Source organism: Bidens hawaiensis, unplaced genomic scaffold (assembly GCF_021521415.1).
Source record: "Bidens hawaiensis isolate Kalapana, Puna unplaced genomic scaffold, B.hawaiensis_p1.1 tig00002442_1, whole genome shotgun sequence".
In the NCBI taxonomy this organism is placed as follows: Eukaryota; Viridiplantae; Streptophyta; class Magnoliopsida; order Asterales; family Asteraceae; genus Bidens; species Bidens hawaiensis.
In genome coordinates this window covers 3,019,728-3,040,369 of record NW_027491135.1, presented here as the reverse complement: position 1 = coordinate 3,040,369, position 20,642 = coordinate 3,019,728, and the positions used below count along the sequence as shown (strand labels likewise).

At 33.6% G+C, this 20,642-nt stretch overlaps 2 protein-coding genes across 2 annotated transcripts; both read left to right on the top strand.

The window, feature by feature from the left end:
* The first annotated feature begins 11,267 nt into the window (after positions 1-11,267).
* Positions 11,268-11,732, top strand: LOC143619466 (secreted RxLR effector protein 161-like). Its single transcript, XM_077091394.1, has one exon. The coding sequence runs from the start codon at positions 11,268-11,270 to the stop codon at positions 11,730-11,732; it is 465 nt and encodes a 154-aa protein (XP_076947509.1).
* A 2,875-nt stretch (positions 11,733-14,607) lies between these two features.
* On the top strand, positions 14,608-15,321 carry LOC143619464 (uncharacterized). The gene has a single exon (XM_077091393.1). The coding sequence runs from the start codon at positions 14,608-14,610 to the stop codon at positions 15,319-15,321; it is 714 nt and encodes a 237-aa protein (XP_076947508.1).
* Positions 15,322-20,642: the final 5,321 nt, after the last annotated feature.

Genomic DNA, 20,642 nt, shown 5'->3' with positions numbered 1-20,642 from the left:
AATTCGTTAAGAAACCTTTACAAATGGAAGATAGAAAAATCAAGAATCTCAAGCATAAGAGACTCGTTCTGGTCAAAGTGAAGTGGAGTTCAAGGCGCTGAAAAGAATATAGTTGGGATTTGGAATAAAAAAATGAAAATATCAACACGTATTCACGTGAATATCAAAGATGAGATTTAAAATTAGGAGGGGAGAATATAACAGTCCACAAATATGGACTACGAAAAGTGGGTTATCCCACATTGGAGAAATAAAAAAATGACTTTCCCACATCGTTAGAAACAAAAACATATAAACTCTTAATAAGGAAGAGAACTCACATGATAATATTTTTATATGACAAAATGTAACAACTCGGGTTTTCCGAATCAATATTTTAATTAAATACCCGACCTATTTCAATGTTCGGGAAGTTTTATCGCGTTTATCGAGAGTAATTTATTATTATGATATTATTGTTTAAATATTTATATAATATATGTTTATAACTTTCATGATATGGAAATTTTAACCCCAAAACAAACTTTTACCTTATTATGTTTCCACCCTTAATCTATAGGGAGTAAAGTGCAAATTGAGATCATAACCCATCAAATATGGTATACCCAGACTTGTATACCAAACATTATGCCTGTATTACAACCAAATTCCATAATACTATTGCTTGGACCTCAATTCTCGCATCCATTATAGAAATTGAATCAATATTCATAATATACTTACCTATTGCAGCCTAACCGACATTCTAATTACGTTAATTGAATAAAAAACGGATCTGTAGTTCATAATGCCTTAGCCGACCCTAACTTGAATTCTTTATATGTATAAATGTTTGTAATAATCCAATTAAACTTGAAGCCATCATCTTCTAACCCTAGCCGTCCTTAACCCTAAAACTAATTGAGTTTTCATCGTCGTTTGTGGGCCTGTTCGTCATCGTGTAGCGCCGGCCTGTTCTTCGTTATAATTGTCTATCATTTAACAACTGTTTGAGGTAATATAATACACGTTCAACTCGTATAGTTGTCGTCTACATTAACCCTAAGGTTAATTGGTCAATCGTATAACGATTTGGTCGATTGATGGTTTTAGGGTTTATATGTCAAACTGGTTCTAGGACTGTCGGTTTATATATTTATTATTCAGTGTTTATACCAGGTAAAACACCAGCCCAGTTGGCTGGTGTGTGGTTGGGTTAAACTATTAAACCGATGGGGCGCATATTCAAACCCCACCCCCACCTCTAGCCCACTTTTGTTTTTTTTACTAATTCATTTAAACCATTATATTTCGTTGTTTAAATCATTAATTAATATTTTAATATTATAAAATTAGTAATTAATCAGTATTTTGTTAAAACCGACATTCTAGGTAGTTATCCTACCGAATTTTGGTTAAAATCATATATATATATATATATATATATATATATATATATATATATATATATATAAGTTATTAAAAATTGTTAAGGTTTTAATAACGATTGAAAAAGATTTTTTTTAAATATATAATTAAAATGTATATTATTAAGTATTTTATAAGAGATGTATTTTATATATTTAAATGATTTCTTTATCCTTTTTCTACTTATAAACAAGTGTTTTTATATAATAATAATAATATTAGATATATGTTACATATTTAGATCTATAAAAAAATACATTATATATATGATGGTTTTAGGCTTTATATGTTAAGTTGGTTCTTGGACTGTCGGTTTATATATTTATGATTCTATGTTTATACTAGGTAAAACACCAGCCAACTGGGCTGGTGTTTAGTTGGGTTAAACTCTTGAACCGTTGGGGGCACAGATTCAAACCCCACCCCCACCCTAGCCCACTTTTGTTTTTTTAACTAATTCATTTAAACCATTATTTCATTGGTTAAATCATTATTTAATATTTTAATATTATAAAATTAGTAATTAATCAATATTTTGTTAAACCGACATTCTAGGTAGTTATCTTACCGAACTTTGGATAAAATCATATATATATATATATATGTATATATTTTAGTTATTAAAAATTGTTAAAGGTTTTAATAACAATTTAAAAAGTTTGTTTATTTAAAATATATAATTAAAATGTATATTATTAAGTATTTTATGAGAGATGTATTTTATATGTTTAAATGATTTATTTAGCATTTTTCTACTTATAAACAAGTGTTTTTATATAATAATAATAATAATAATAATAATAATAATATTAGATATATGTTACATATTTAAGATCTATAAAAAAAATACATTATGTACATGAAGGTTTTAGGGTTTATATGTTAAGCTGTTTCTTGGACTGTCAGTTTTTATATTTATGATTCTTTGTTTATACCAAGTAAAACACCAGTCCAGTTGGCTGGTGTGTGGTTGGGTTAAACTCTTGAACCGCTGGGGGCGCGGGTTCGAAACAAACCCCCCAGCCCACTTTTATTTTTTTTTATTTACTAATTCATTTAAACCATTATATTTAATTGTTTAAATCATTAATTAATATTTTAATATTATAAAATTAGTAATTAATCAGTATTTGTTAAAACCGACATTTTAACTAGTTAGCTTACCGAACTTTAGTTAAAATCATATATATATATATTAGTTATTAAAATTTTTTAAAGGTTTTAATAATGATTTAAAAAGATTTTTATTTAAAATATATAATTAAAATGTATATTATTAAGTAATTTATAAGAGATGTATTTTATATGTTTAAATTATTTATTAACCTTTTCCTACTTATAAACAAGTGTTTTTATATAGTAATCATATTATTATTATTAGATATATGTTACATATTTAAGATCTATAAAAAAATACGTTATATATATGAATCAATTAGTTAACTTGTTTTTACCAAAGACATATTTTATAGTCTTTTTTGTTATAAGTATATTACGAGTAATATTTACATCATAAAAAATTAATAAAAAAAGTATTAATAGTTTATAACTTAAAAGAATAATAATTAACTGTTAAAACCCGAATCATATCATGTCCGTCAAATTCGTATATTTATTTCCGCATTCACTTTCTTTATTAGGCCATATCGTCTATGTGTGATCGCCGCTTCATTGTTATTATTATCTTACTAATCTCGTTTGCTAATCTAGTAAGGTGAGTATCTCACTCCCCTATTTCACTTATTTTATCATTTGGGGACATATACGTAACCAACTATTTTTATTTAGTATTCAAACCGCAACTGTTTATCCTTGTGTGTTTATCAGTTTGCATAACTTGTTATTTGCTTACTTGCTTTATTTGAACGCATTTTGGTGTAGTTCCTCATTTATAGTATGATCATAACCAATGTCCATTTTTATGGCAACGGTTTAATAATGGCTTGGTAACCAATGTCCATTTATATGGAATTGGTTGAGCCCTTTCTTTACGGTTTGATTGATTGTTTATGCGCTATGTCTTAACTATTTATCTTATAGGAACATGAGTTTGCACTTTTTTTTTATTATTATTATAGTTTCTTAAATCTGGTGTTATACTCACTCAACCTAGTGTTGACAAAATCTATTGTATTTTTAACGCATATGCAGGTTATCGTATGATGTGATTCTCAAGTTGTTTGAAGATACTTGGGATTGCATGATAGAGAGAAGAAACAATAACTTAAATTTTATTTTGTCCTTACTTGTTCTATTTATGGAATCATGTACTTGATTATTAAATTATATTTAATAGATATTGTCACTTTTAATATTGCATGATAGTACATTGAGAGCTGTGAGCAATCAGCTCACGCCCCGGCATTTCCGCCTTAGGTTGGGGTGTGACATAAAACACACACGGTGGTCTTAGTGACTAGTGAGGGTGCGAAGCACCCGGCGAGCACAGGCACGAGCGAGGGTGAATAACTTTTGTGGCTAGAAAATAAATAAAAAAATTATAGTTATCTTCCCATCGCGCTGTAAATATTTGAAAAAACTTTTGCGGCTATTGCGTTATAACACCTCGACCTTGAGCGGATTATACGCCGGGGAGGTACGTTAAAGATTGATCATATGCTCGTAACACTATCATAGTGACAAATATTTCTTTATATTTCTTCATATCATAACAAATGTACACCAAAGTTATAAAATAAAGAAATGAACACTACTATATATATAAGTCTTATTATTTGAAATAAGTCTTATTATTTGAAATATCCTATCTGTATATACTATCTGGTCTTCGCTTGTATCAAAATAACCTAAGAGTACCTGTAGCATGCATGAAAATTGTCAACTACAAGTAGTTGGTGAGTAAACATAAGTTTTGAATATGTACATATAGTGAAAAATTACAATTTGCATGTTGAGTGCAATTACAAGCATATATGAATATGTAAAACAACTAACTAAAATGTGTATCCATTATTGAAACTGGATAAATGGAAAATCGATGTGTATTCATTGTCGCTAGCACAAAGCGACACGTATATGAATAAGGTATGATCATACAATTTGAGTTTGAGATATACTTGAGCCAATATAAAAATAACATGAGCAAGTAATACAATTAAGCGCATAATGGCACATAAACATAAATCAAGTAATATAACACAAAACATGAGGTTGAATTGTTATATGTAGCTTGAAATAACACTTGAACTAAAAATACGGGGTTTGGTAGTAGGTAATGCATGCTACCCCCAAATGTAAAAGTGAAAAAAGGGGTATGAATACTCACCTTAAAAACAAGGATACAAGGTGGACGAGTCGAATGAATAGTTCAGAGAAACACAACAATTTATCCTAAACAAATATACATAGGCTAGAATTAACAAGTCTAAGTGACAAATGGGATCTCTGTCAATTTAGGGATACATGGGTCTTATATGAATTTGGGGGGTTTCGATTAAAAAAATTTGAAAACGGTTTGGAATAATTATTTATATTAACCATTCGTAACTATTTTATAATTGGAGTAAAACACTAAACGTCGTAGATTTGATTTTGAACAAAAAATCATCTTAAGTTATAATTTAAATGAAATGACAAACATTTATTTAACGTTCTCATGTTAAAAACAATATTTTAACGAAAGAATTTCTACAACATTTAATTGAAATATTGGGCACGAATGTTTAACAAACCGGTTCGTAAAATTAATAATAATAATAATAATAATAATAATAATAATAATAATAATAATAAATGGCAGATGCTAAACAAACAATTAAAAGCTGAAAAATATATATTGTGTATTGTGGGGTTCGAACCGGGTTAGGCCGATTCAACCTCACAATGCTAACTAGCTAAGCTAGTTTTCATCTTGTTTAAACTTATCTATATCTATACTATATATAAAGAAAATAGCAAGGGCATCTTAAAATTTAAGAGGTACAAAACTATTTGCGTTATATACAATCTACGTTGCATATAATTTTGAGAATTCTAGGGTAAAATGGGCTTTACATCACCACCAAATCACGTAAGCTTTAATTTACAAAAAAATAAAATAAAATACAACCTTAGTCCCTCAACTACACACTATTTGTAAATTTAAAGAAAAGTTACACATTTAACCCTTAATCTAAACTAACTATCATCAAGACCTATTTAACGGACATAATTTTTTAACATGCCAATATTTTTTAAAAAATTACATCATAAAAACGAGTATTTTATTCTCTTAAATTTGAGTATGTTATTGATATACTTTATAAATTTTTAAAAAATCAACATGTTACGTGATTACCGTTTAAGACGGCAACGAATCGAACAGACTAGTGTCATGGTTCAATCCTTATTAGTGTTAGAACATGTCGAAACATAAAATGTTTAAATTGGTTCGGGTAGGGTTAGTACAGGTTGAGGTCGAAAGGGGTCATGTCAGATGAGGTTTTGGTTATAACGATGTTGGGTCGTAACGAAGTTTAGGTCAAAACCAATTGGTTTAAAAAATGATTTAATTTTATTGATGCTTTCAGTTCTTGATTTTCGCCATGGGTTACGTGCGTTAAGGCATCAGTTACGTGGATGACATTGTTCACACGTACTGTGGTCAGTAAATTTGTGTCCTCGCATGTGACGCATTTATTTGCACCGGTTACGGGTCCGATGTTGCGTTTGATGCTTCGTTTGCCCGCACGAACCGAAAACTGAAAAGAAACTGGTCTATACAAAACAAGAAAAACTGAACCGAAATAAAGAAAACTGACTAAAACAACATCAAAAACCGAAACCTAACCGAAATAAACAAAACGAAAAAATCGAAAGAAAAAAATAAAAATTGAAAAAGCCGATCAAAATAAAACAAAAATTAAGAAAAAAAGAAACTGTAATGAAACAACCAAAAGGAAAGAAGAAAATATAAACTGAACATAAACAAAACCGAGAAACTGAGAAAAAAAACAAAAAAACAAAAAAATAAACAAAAAAATAAACAAAAAACTGACCAAAACGAGACGATTGTTTTCGGATTTTTTTCATTTTGGTTTAGTTACACATTACGTGCATACCAGCGCTCGGCTAAAAACATTTTTCTACTTATTTTCACCCTTTCTTTTTTATCTTGGACCCATGCTAACTAATTCTAAATGCTTCATTCTGTTAGTTTTCATTGATTCTGACTCATTAAACATTTAACTTAAACGCTAAATACCTTAATGGGTTATTTGGCAGACTTATCTTAAACTAAACAAATAAATTTTGTTATTAATTTAATTAAACTGAAAAAACCGAACCAAAATAAAGAAAACTGACTAGAACAAAAAATAAATTGAAACCGAACCGAAATATTCAAAGCCGACAAAATCGAAAGAAAAAAAAGTAGAAAATGAAAAATCCAACCAAAATGAAACAAAAATATTGAAAAAAACTGTAATGAAACCAACAAAAACGAAGGAAGAAAATGGAAACCGAACATAAACGAAACAAGAAAAATGAAAGAAAAAAATATTAAAATGAACTAAAACGAAACCGAGAAGAAAACAAATACAAAACAACAAAACTGAGCAAAACGACACAAAATATAAACTAGCTAAATTTTTTCGGTTTTTTTTGTTTAGTTACACGTTATATGCGTACCAATGCTCGGCTAAGCATTTTTCTACTTATTTTAAACATTTTTATATCTTAGACCCAACCAATTTTAATTTTACATTCCTATATTTTTGACTGATACTGACTCCTTAAACATTTTACTTCAACGCATAATACCTTAATGGGTTATATTTGGCAGGCTTATTTGGAACTGAACAAATATTTTTTTTATTACTTTTATCATATCAAATGAATCTTTATAAGTGTACTTACAACTATTATGTGAAATATGTATGAGAAATGACGAAATTGGATAATCACATTACACATAACCAGTCGTATAAAGCTTACTGGAATGACTTCAAATAGCGGATGAAATAAACGTAGAAAAGCCATAAGAAATAAACATCGGCTACCGTACTATATGGTATATCTCAAGAGGATTGATAAACTAACAAAAAACATGTATCGCGTTGTAACTAAATTTACACTCTCACCAAGCAACAAAAGACCAACTTCAATCAAAGTTATCTTTGGCATTGTCAACTTGGTCATGTAAACAAGAAACGAATGTCAAAACTCCAAACCGATGGAATCCTGTAATCCACCGGTCTAGAATCTTGTTTATGTGGCAAAATGACAAAGGTACCTTTCTCCGGTAAAGGTGGTAGGCTAACGACCTATTAGGACTCATACACACGGATGCGTGTGTTCTTTTTACAACAATGTCCACAAGTGGTGAAAGGTACTTCATAACATTCACTGATGACTTTAGTAGATATGGTTATGTCTATTTGCTTAAACATAAACATGAACCTTTTAAAGTCTTCAATGTGTTTCAAAGTGAAGTTGAGAACCAGCTGGGTAAAAAGACAAAAACCATTCGGCAGGATCGAGGTGGTGAATATATTAGCTACGACTTTGATGAGCATCTCAAACGATGGTGTATCTGAAAAGAAAAATCGAGCCATGTTGGATGTGGTGCAATCCATGATGAGTCATGTTGGATGTGGTGCAATCCATGATGAGTCGTACAAGCTTGCGTCACTCCTTTCGGAGTTATGCCTTGGAAACGACAGCTCGAATAGTCAACATGGTTCCAACCAAGAAGGTGTAAAGGACTCCATATGAATTATGGAATGGAAAACCTCCAAACTTTTCTTACCTTTGGGTTTGGGGTTGTGAGGCCTACGTTAAACGTGAGTCCTCTAACAAGCTAGACCATAGAGGAGAGAAAGTAATCTTTGTTGGTTATCCTAAGGAAACAAAGGCATATTACTTCTATCATCCTATCGACGAAAAGTATTTATTAGTCGACGTGGAGTTTTTCTTGAAGAACAACTTTCTTACCAAACAAATGAGTAATAATGCCAAACATGATGAAGTTCAAGAACCACAAGATGCCCCACCTGTGGATGGAAGTGTTAGTCAACAAAGAAATGTTGAGTCTCAACCATTGATGGATGAGGTACCTAATGTAACACAAGATGTCCGTAGATCTGATAAGATTCGTCAAGAACATTATAGATATGGTTTTTTCTTAGGGGATGATGATTTCTGTTTGGTGGATCAGTTAGAATCTACCTACTACAAATTTGCTATGTCGGATAAAGAATCTGATAAATGGCTCAAAGCCATGCACGCAGAGATGCAGTCTATATATGATAACCAAGTCTGGTATTTGGTTGATCTTCTTTCCAATAGCAAGGCTGTTGGAAGTAAGTGGATCTTCAAGATGAAAACCGACATGGACGAGAATGCGTATACTTATAAGGCACGATTAGTAGAAAAGGGCTTTACTAAAACTCAAGGAATTGATTATGAGGAAGCCGTTATCTCCTATAGCCATGACTAAATCAATCAGGATATTGATTGCCATAGCGGCTTATCACGATTACGAAATATGAAAAATGGATGTTAAAACGGCTTTCCTAAATGGACATCTAAATGAAGATGTTAACTATGGCACAACCAGAAGGTTTTGTTGATCCTAATCATCCTGATAATGTATGCAAGCTTAAAAGGTCCATATATGGACTAAATCAAGCATCGAGAATTCGGAATCCTCGTTTTGATGAAAATAATAAAGGAGTATGATTTCATCAAGAATGAAGATGAGCCTTGTGTTTACATGAACACTAGTGGCAGCACTGTTGTATTCTCGATCTTATATGTCGATGACATATTACTCATTGGAAACCACATTCCAACCTTAAAAGATGTAAAATCTTGGTTAGGAAAATGTTTTGCAATGAAAGATCTAGGAGAAGCCGCTTATATTCTAGGAATTAAGATCTATTGAGATAGATCTAAGCGGCTCATTGGCTTAAGTCAAAATGCATACATTGACAAGGTAGTGAAACGATTCTCTATGCAAGGTGCAAAGAGAGGTTTCTTACCTATGGCACATGGGACAGTACTTAATAAATCTCAATACCCAAGTACATGAGAAGAGATACAAAAAATGAGAAACATTCCATATGCTTCGGCAATTGAATTAATAATTTACGCCATGTTATGCACTAGACCAGATGATGTGCTTGAAGTAGTCAAATAATTATTAACAAAAAATAAACTAATCTAGACACTAAGTAATACTCTAGACCCTTAAACTACTAACCGAAAAGTGAACCGGTCGACTCTAGTACAGCTAAGTAAGTCCAGATATCGAACCCACGAGACTCTTTAAATTACGAAACTAGCAAATTAGACTCAACTACAAGACAATTTATTAATAATATTTGAGGGGGATTTTAAAACTAATTAATTAAAACTCTAAAAATAATTAACTAATGATTACTTTAATTTAACTATTAATAACTAATTAATATAATAATAAAACAAACCCTAATTATTATTATTATAATGAAACATAATCATTAATTATTAATTAATTAATAAAACTTAAACCCTAATTAGTTTTAACTAATAAACAATTTAGAAAACTTGGGTTAATTCAGATGATTAGAATAACTACCCAGGCCGGAATCCCCAAAGTTACGGTTATTAATTTAAATGGAAAAACGCAAGTTATGGAACCGGGATCATAAGATAGACCCTTGACAGAAAACCCTAACATGACCCTTGAACTTCAAGAAGACGCCTATGGATTTCTAACAAGTTTTAAGACTCACCAGTTTTTATATTAAACTTCTTTACAGTTATTTAATCGCTTATGTCTAAGTATCTTTTATGATGAAAACATACCTTACAGCGCGGAATTCAAAAGATAGCAAAGCAAACCCAATTAATTTAATAGACTAAGCTACAATCAAATCTAGACGGACTCCTTACGAAGAACTAAATCTAGCAATCCCGACAAGCAAAGATTTATTAATAGCCTATCACTTTACAGCTTTCTAGACTAGCAGCTCACTTTTATTTGTTTAATTGATTTTATTGTTTCTATGATTTTAATCGATATTAATCACAAACTAGCCAAGAACACACAGTAATTGACCTAACAAAACCCTATCCTATGAAACAATCAACAAGGGCAATGTGAAACAATAAATTCAAGTAAACAAAACCAAGTATTCAATTAAATCAAACTTAACAGTTTACTTAGAACATAAAATCCATAACGAAGCGAAAATCCAAATAAAATCAAACCGAACTAAGGTTCATCACGACCTAGGCAGTCTATGGAATTTAGCCTAGCATATTAAAATCTAAATCAAACAAAACAAATAATAACGAAAACATGGTGAAAATATAAGAAACGGGGAATCGAAGATGATAAAACCCGTAAACTCGAACGTGAACGTGTAGCTCTTCACCGGATGTTCTCTCGCCTTCAAAATCACCAACAAACGCGTAAAATAGCTCCAAGAACTCTCCAAAATCCACCAAGGGTTTCAGGTTATGTCAGGTTTAAGTTAAAGGTGTTTAAATAGCGAAAACAAGGCCCGACATTAAGCAAAAACGAATTAAAACCCATCAGCAGCCCCTAGGCGCCGCGCTAAGGGCATTTGGCCTTCCCCCTTCGCGCGGCGCGGCGTGCTTCTCTATCGGGGCTGGTCTGACCGGCCCGGTCTGACCGGTTCTCTGTTCTGGTTCTTCCTAACGCGTTCCGGATCTCCGTTTCGGTTCGTTTTAGCTCGTTTTTCGTCCTTTTTAATCCCGATCAAATCCCGGAATCTACGAAACATAGAAATGTTAGTAGTATACAAATATCGACTAGAAACGAAAAATAACTATTAAAATATTAATTAAAATGAACAAGGGAAACATATATATTTTGCATTATATCACCAGACGTATAGTATGCTATGAGCATGACAAGCCGTTATCAACAAAATCCAGGATCGAATCATTGGATTATGGTCAAGAACATTCTAAAGTATCTTCGGAGGACTAAAGACATGTTCTTGGTGTATGGAGGAGTGGATGACGAGCTTAATGTGAGGTGTGATAAAGATGCAAGCTTTCATATTGATCGTGATGACTCACGATCACAGTCAGGATACGTATTCATATTTAACGGAGGAGCAATCACTTGGAGAATCTCCAAACAAAAGGTGGTTACTCAATCCACTACAGAATTAGAATACATCCATGCTTCAGAGGCAGCAACTGAGGCTACTTGGATGAAGAAATTCATAACTGATCTAAATGTTGTGCCAAGCATCGAGAAACCTGTTAGATCTTTTGTGACAATAGTGGTGCTATTGCTCTGGCTAAAGAACCAACGTCACATCACAGAACCAAGCACATCCAGAGGAAGTTCCATTACATTCTAAAAATAGTGGAACGAGGAGATGTCATCATTAGCAAGGTTCACACTGATGAGAACTTAGCAGACCCATTCACAAAGCTCATACCTCAAGCTAAACATGAGGCGCATGCTAGTTCGATAGGGCTTCGTATGTCTAGTGATTGGATTTGAGTTGTACTTGACCTTTTTGAACTATATAGCAATTTTATTCTAAATGATTTGACTTTGGAATATTGTCTTTATGAATACTGTGTTCTATGTTAGCACGTTCAAAATCCATGAAAAACTAGGTCATTTTAAACGTCCATAGTCGGTCAAGCTTGTGGGAACAATCTTGAACAAAGACTAGTGTGGATCGTTTGATTAACTATTACATCCATCCAAGATCATAAATATTTATGGAAGGTAAATATTGGACGTGACCGATTTCAAGAATAATTCATGGATCGACGTCTTAAGTATCTAGCAAACATGGTAAAGTCTTTGTATCCTTTGACTTGAGATGCATATTGAGGCTTGATTGCATTGAATATTGTTCTTTGACACTATCTAACACTGTTCTTTGACCATGCAGTAATAAGGGTTTTGTTTGGAACATTGTAAAATGTAGTGAGAGGCGTATGTAGTCAATACGGGATCTGTACCTTTTAAAGTTGATATCCTAGGACCCATCGATGATTCAAGCTGATTTAAATGCATGGCCATGCTTAAACTGAAGTTTGTTAGAATCACGTTGAATCTTAATCGAGTAACATAATAGTTGAACACCATATGAGATTGATGCCAATCCATGTCTCATGTTCAACTGGATATCTATTATAGTAGGACAATAGATTATATACCATACACCATTGTTAGTAAGCTGGGCTTATATAATGGGTGTTGAGGATGACGTTAAGTCTTATACCATTAGGGGCAGTGAGATGTTACTAGACGTCCACCATTGTCTACCTTGATGTATGTTGAATCTTGTGCAAGTTGGAGATGTTAGACCTAGGTGCCCAAAACACAACATACATGATCGTTACTGATGATATATCATCCCAATAGGTCACACACCAAGCAAATATTCCGCGTATACACATAAACTCGGTTTATTGTGTTTAGGCCTAATACTATGTCAAGAAAATTATCATTAAGTAAAATGATAACATAATTATACATATATGGAGTGATTTAAATCACATAGTGTGTTTTATAACATAATAATTTGTGAGACTTCCCATACTTGTATGATATTAGTTTCTATATGTATTTATTAAATACATAAAACTAATAATTTATGTGAGAACTAAAGAATAGAAATATTATAAACTATTTTGAATTACACCTCACATTCTTTCACGTGTCTTTTTCTCTTCTCCAAAAGTTTGGACCGGCTTAAAAAAAAAACAGAGAAAAATGCCTTTATACTTTCATATTGTTTGATTTCTTAACATTTACCTTTTAATGCAAGGTCTATTAATAGTCTTGTTTAGATGAATGATATATAAGAAAATAAAAGGGATCGGTTCTAACTTCTAAGTGTGGTTTTTAGAAAACCATGAGGTAAGGTAATAGAAGGAGAAAAAGGAGTGAAGACGACAAGAAAGCATAGTTAGAATATTCTTAAATCACTAACTATTTTAGTGTTTTGAGTTTATTTAACAAGTTGTTTCATTCCATTTCTTAACATAAGGGTTAAAGACTAGCATCTTGGAATCCAAATTGCTTGGTGTGTCACTAGTTGGAGAACATTCAAGTTAGAAGTTTTCATCCTTCCACCTTCTTGTTAAGGTCATTCAAAATCTTTCTATGGTTACTTTATTTCAAGAAACATACATATGAATCCTTGTTATGGGTTTAGATTTTAAAGTTTTAAAACCGAGCATGCTTAAATATGCTTCCGTTGCCAAAATTTTTGTTTAAGGCATGTCAAAACCCAACAGAAGATACTTATACGTCTCACACGAGTTAGCTTTGTTGTACAGAAAAGCATCCAAGTTCCCATCATACCGAAATCTTCTAAATATATCCTTGATCAACTCTTTCTCAAAAGTATAGCCATCGTTTTCGTTGTCACCAAACAACAATGTGTCCCAAATAATCTGAGGAGTAATAATAACCTGATGGCCTTGGACATTAGCAGTAGTGTGGTTCTATGTCGATACATACCGAGCAGTTTCCCAGAAAGGTTTGATAATACTGTAGTATGCTGGAAAATTTGTTGAAATGGCTCGGTATATTCTCGAATCATCTAGTGATATGTGTTCCTTATAAATGAAATTTTTATTATGTTAGGTGGTGGCAATGCTCCCGCCACCCCTTCATCCCGATTCGGTACCAAAATTGGTGGGATGGTGTTTCTAATCCACCTCAACCCAAATTCAACTTCCATCCAAATCGACGTGTAATCCCCGATAATCATTCCTGCTCTTCGGTACCACGGGGGTGGGGCGGTGTTGCCACTCATACTGATCGGTTCCGGCTTTCGTGTTCTTGCCCACTCCGCCTGTCCTTATTTCTAATAAACATCAATGTATATTTAGTATAAATTGTATATTAGATTGATTGTGCTTGATCTTATCTCTAAATGTTGAGATATCATTGTATCTTATGTATACGTTTACATATGAATGAGGAGGCAAGGTTTGACATATTATTTCCAACATGGTATCACTAGCCTAACCCTAAAACAACTGCATCCTCCACATCTGCTCCTAAAACCTTCGATCCTTCCCTTCCCTGCTGTTTCTTCTCAATTCGACCCCTCCTCTCTCTAATCTCATCATCATGGATAAAAAACTTCACCCTACTCTCACCGTCACCAATATCAAAAACTTCATCCCAATCACCCTTGAATCCGAATCCACCCCTATACTTCATGGCCGGAACTCTTCAAAATTCACTGTCGTGCTTTTATGGTGTATGGTCACCTCACCTCACCAACAAAACCACAAGTAATATCTACACCCAAAGAAGTTGACCCTAAAGCACCACCACCGCCGCCAACTATAGACTCGTGGGAGCGGATAGACGCCATAGTCTTTATATGGATCTATGGCACCATCACAGGTGATTTACTTAGTACCATTATCAAGAAAGTCACAACTGCGTATGATGCATGGACGGCTCTTGCTGAATTGTTTAATGACAATAAAGCTACTCGGGTCGTTTACTTGAAAACAAAGTTTGCCAACACCCGCCTTGATAACTTCCAGAATATGCATGCTTATTGTCAAGAACATAAATTTTTGGTAGACCAACTTACCAACATAGATGCACTGATTAATGATAATTATTTGGTTATTCAATTAGTTACCGGACTTAACGAGCAATATGAAGGCATCGGTTCCGTTATCCAAAACACTAACCCACTCCCATCCTTTCATGCAGCCAGATCAAAGGTAACAATGGAAGAACAAAAGAAAAATCATCAGGCTTCCTTTGTAGCTTCTGTGGATGAAACCGCTCTTCACGCGACGACCACAAAATCTGATCATTCAGCCCCAACTGAATATCGGTCAGATTCATCTTCTGAAAGGGGCCGAGGTCGCGGTCGGTCTCGTGATCGTGGTCAGGGACGCAACACATGGGTAGAGGTCGTGGTTCTGGATTCCATAACAACTACTTAACAAACTTTGGAAACCATACTTCCAATCCAACTAGATCGATGCAAACCCAATATTACAACAATTGGGGTCCTCAAAATTCATGGCCACAACAGCCCAATCAAGCATCATAGATGAATCAAGCTACCTGGGCCAACCCTTCCTGCCCTTACCCAACCCAGTTGAGGCCTAATAACAACACTTCGAGTCAAGCAGGGTTGCTTGGGCCAAGACCAAATCAGGCTTTTTCCGCTACATATGAGCCCACAAATATCGAGCATGCCTTATACACCATGTCACTCAATCCTCCAGATCAGTGGCATATGGACACCAGGGCTACCTCTCATATGACGAACAATCCATGTAATTTCCAGTGTCTTTATAATGATGACGTTTTACATAATATCATTGTCGGGGATGGCGCCACCATTTAATATTGGTGGGAAAGTTTACTCGGGTTAGTGGAGAAATAATAAAATAAAGTAGGAGTTATTATGAGTTGGGCTTGTGTTGGGTTAAGTAATATGGGTAATGGACTTAGATTTGAAAGGAAGGAGGATGGACCATGGGCTCAAGCCCATGATCCATAATATATAAACCTTAATTATCAATTAATTCATTCATTTACATTCCATTTCATACACCACCCAAAACACACACTTAGCTCTCTCTCATCCTACTTTCTCTCTCTAGCCGAAATCACAAAGAAGAGCCAATCCCGACCCGAGGTAATGATAGTATGAGATTGTAGAGATCCAAACCCGTTAGATCTAGTCGCGAAATGACGAGCCAACACCTTAAACCATTAAAGTCACGAGATCCGGAAGGAATCAAGAATAAACCGAGCAAAATATGAGCTTAGGGGTCACCGTAGCTCAGATTTGGATCGAACGGGACGAAAAACGGTGAAAACGGTGCGAAAATACGTTTTTCCGGTCACCGCCCGTTTTTCCGGAGATGACGTCGCCGAAAAGGCGGCGCCAGAAAAGATGTACGAGGTAAAGAGAATGTCAGGGAATATTCTGACATTTTCTGACCTAACCCTAGTTCGTTAGCAGAGACTTAACGAATTAGAAGGTAATTCGTTATGTCATTCGTCAAGGAGAGATTACGAACTAGAAGCAATTCATTAAGCAGTTCGTTGAGTGATTCGTTACCCAGTTTGTTATGTTAAGACACGAATCAAGTGATTCGTTACTTACCCAATTCATTACGTTGAGATAGCGAACTAGATGACGAACCAGACCCTTAGTTCGTTACTCACCATTCGCTATGTTAAGATAATGAACCAGACTAACGAATCAGATTACGAAAGATAACGAATCAGCTCGACCCCAGCTAGGGGCCTGCCCCTTAGACCCTTCTAGGGGCTGCCGCCCCTAGACCTCGCTGCCAGGGGCGCTGCCCCCGGACCCCCGTTCATTGAGGGTAATAATTAAACTAGAAACATTATATGGGTAGTTATAGTTAATTGATACGTGTAATTGTTATACATGTAGTCGTGCACAACTCAAGAAGGGAATAACCATAAACGTTTCTCTCCCTGTCTACGCGTGCAATATCCGAAGAACGTAACCGTGTTCAGGTGAGTTTCTAGCCCCACTTCCTTGTTATGTTTTCGGGGCTGTGTGCATTCTCTATGTGAAGTGTAAATACACTTACCTTAAGTGGTAAATGTATGTTATAATGTTTGATGTGGTATAAGTATAGATGTTATGAATGGATGTCTGTCGATGCGTGAACGATCTTCGGATATTGCACGTGTAGACAGGGAGAGTAACGTTTGTCGGTGCATGAACGATCTTCGGATATTGCGCGTACCGCCAATGGGAATGATCTACAAGTGGTTATTAGTGTTTGTAAACGATGTAACTTGATTATTATGTAGATGATGAAATGATAGAAAGTGTGTTGTAGACAAGTAGAGGTAGAATGTGATAGAAGTGGCAAAGGTCTAGTAAGGGTGTTAGTGGCATGACGATAGTACGTGGTTGGGTACCTATACGTGCCTTCGTTATTAAAGTGGCATAACGTGAGTGCGTGGTAGGGTAAGCCTATACGTGCCTTCGTTATTAAGTGGCATAACGTGAGTGCCTGGGAGGGTAAGCCTCTATGTGTTTCCGTAAACAAGTGGCTAAGACGTAAGGGGCAGTTAAGTGGTTAAGTGGTAAGGCGAACAGGTTAGTCAGTGGAATGTGTATCTTTGGATACGTATATAATACATGTAATGGTTGTATGGTAAGTTGCTTGATTAACAAGAACTCACTCAGCGTAGCTGACCTTTAGTATGCACGCAGGTGATCTGATTAAAGAGCTAGCATGAGGATGACACATGGCATGGATTGAACGGCTGGCATATGAAGATGGAATAAATGATGTTTTAAATATGATGTTTCATGTTATGGTTTTAAAGAAAAGATTAAAGGTTTTGTAACGAATGATTGATGTTAACGTTTTCCGCGAAAAGTTTTAATTAACCCTGATTGTAGAACTGTGTTTATGAGTAAATCCGGTGCTAAAGTAGAGCTACCGGGTTCGGGACCTTACATTTATCTTTCCCATTTTTCCTTATTATATTATTTAAATATATATATTATTCTTACAACTGTGAATTATAAGCAAAATACCCGCTAAACTCTAGTTTTAACCTCATTTGTAACCATCCTTATAATGCAGGGACTAAATTGCAAAATCTGACAAATATAATTATATTAATATATTATTAACCCAGATCCTTACCCCCCTTTCCAAACCCGAACCCGTTTTCGAACCATGAACTTGAGACCCGTTTTGATTTCGTGCTGCCTAATTCTCGTTGTATAATATACATTGATATTTTCAGATCATTTATGCTAGTATATCAAACTCACCGATGTATTATATTAGGAAACAAATTCATTGTTGATTCGTATTGATTATATTATCAAACCCACCAAACCCGTTTAATCAATATATCCTAAAACGATCAGAATAACTCAATTAATTATGCGGACATCACCCCTACCCATCGCTAAGAATACCCCCATGGTTAATTATGTGTTCATAACCTGCAAGACCTCGTTCTTAATCCACTCCTCACCGGATCTGTTCTTGCCCATTTAACCATCATGTAATCATTGATATAGGTAATTTGATAATTGGTATAACTCGTCTCGGTTCAGTTTACAATAACCCTATGATCAATCGGCCAGTCAATTAACGATTTAGCACACTGATGATTCTAGAGTTTGTATTCAAGGTATGGGGTTAGGTATGTAGTTCATAAATAACCAGTTTGGTTGTTTAACGAAATCAGTTGCCTAGCCCAGTTGGCTAGGAGGTGAATGTTAAGAGTTGGTGTGGCTGGGGGCGCAGGTTCGAGCCACCCCCAGCCTGTGTTTTTGTTGTTTTTGTTTAAACAAGTTGATTAATCCTCTTTATTAACTCATTTATTTTTTTTATCAATATTACAAATAATATAAATATGATAGTTAATCGTTATTTCATTAAAACCGAATTTTCAACTTGCCACTTTACCAAGCCTTGGATAAAACCATATAATATGTTTGATTATATATATATATATATGTTTGATTTCTTTTGAGAACCACTTTGAGTTTTAAGAACTCGAAAGAAATCACCGTAACAAATTTTGTTTTTTGAATTTGTTTTTACACATATGTAATACGTAAGTGTAAGTAACGTAAAAAAATAACCTTATTTTTACACACCGAATCAACTTATTACACATGTGTAACTAACATTTAAACTTGTGTAATCATCAAAAATATTTATTCTCTCCTGTCAGATTTATTCTCAGCCACGTATTCTACACTCATTTAATTAAATGTGTGATCCATATTGAGTTCTTAAAGTTCTTACAACTCATCAAGGTTTTCAAAATATCCCTCCCCTATATATGTGTGTATATATATATGTATATGTATGTATTAGTTTATAAAAGTTGATGAAGGTTTTTATTTAAAAAGGTTTCGTTTATTAAAAATACATAACAAAAATATATATCATACCCTATTATTTTACATAATTATTTGGCCAAGTATTTTATAAACAAATGTAATTTCTAAATAAATATTTATATATACCATTTATTATAACTTTAACTGAAAATAAAACTTATAAATAAAAGTCTTTTACAAATGATCCTGTTTTATATAAATTATTATTTGCAATATTGATTGATAGGTATTCATTATATGTAAACTTTAAATAATGATTATTTCACGAACACTCGTTCAATATTGAATCTCTTTATACAATTTATCAATATTTATTTACTTAAGTATTTTACAAATATAAGTTTAGATTATTAAAAATATACTATTTATTATAAACTTGATAAATTAAAGTTTTAAATAACTTTAAGAATTCAGTCGATCATCAAATCCCGAATCTTCTATCTAGTTTTAGCCTCGTTACTCAATCTATATTTATTTTCCTCAATTATTGTCACTTAGTATTTCTCTTCGGTAAATATTGAAGAGCTTGACTTACCACTTTCTTACCTATTCATTATCTCATGCGTAATCGCTAAGGTGAGTAATCACTCCCTTTTTTACTTATTTTAAATCCTTTTGGAGACATATGCGTATTAACAGTATTTATCTATTATCTAGTATTCAAAAACGCAACTGTTTAATCCTTGTGTGTATATCAGTTTATGCCTAACTTTCTACTTGCATACTTACTTTACTTGAATACATTTCGGAGAGGTCCAACATATTCACATTATAGTATGATCATACGACAGTCGTAGTGGCCGGCGTCCGACGTATTGAAAATGGTTTCTCCGATATCTTATTCTTGGTAACCAATGCCCATTCGCATGGAAACGGTTTAGACATTTCTTTATGGTTTGGTTGATTGTTTATATTCTATGGTTTAATTGTTTATTATCACAGGAACAGTTTGCATCTTTCTTCATTTATTATATATTATTACTGTTGTGTGTGAAACTAGTGTTTTGCTCACTCAACATGTGTTGTTGACAAAACTATATTTTATAGGAATTTACAGGTTATCAGCTTTGTTGTTTAGCAAGATGAAGATCACGTAGAGATGACCTTTTATGATACAAACTTAATTGATCATTGTTGTAATTTCTTTATACTTGATGTACTAAACTGTAATTGTTTTATTAAGATAAATTAAATAGATATTTAAATCGATATTGTCATTTATCAATTTGCATGATAGTATCTTGAGAACTGTGGACAATTAGCTCACGCCCCGGTATTTTCGCCCTAGGTTGGGGTGTGACAGATTGGTATCAGAGCCGATGGTTTAAGATAAGTCGTTAGTGGTGTCTTATTAACATTCTTAGGAGCCCCATACGTACTTATTTG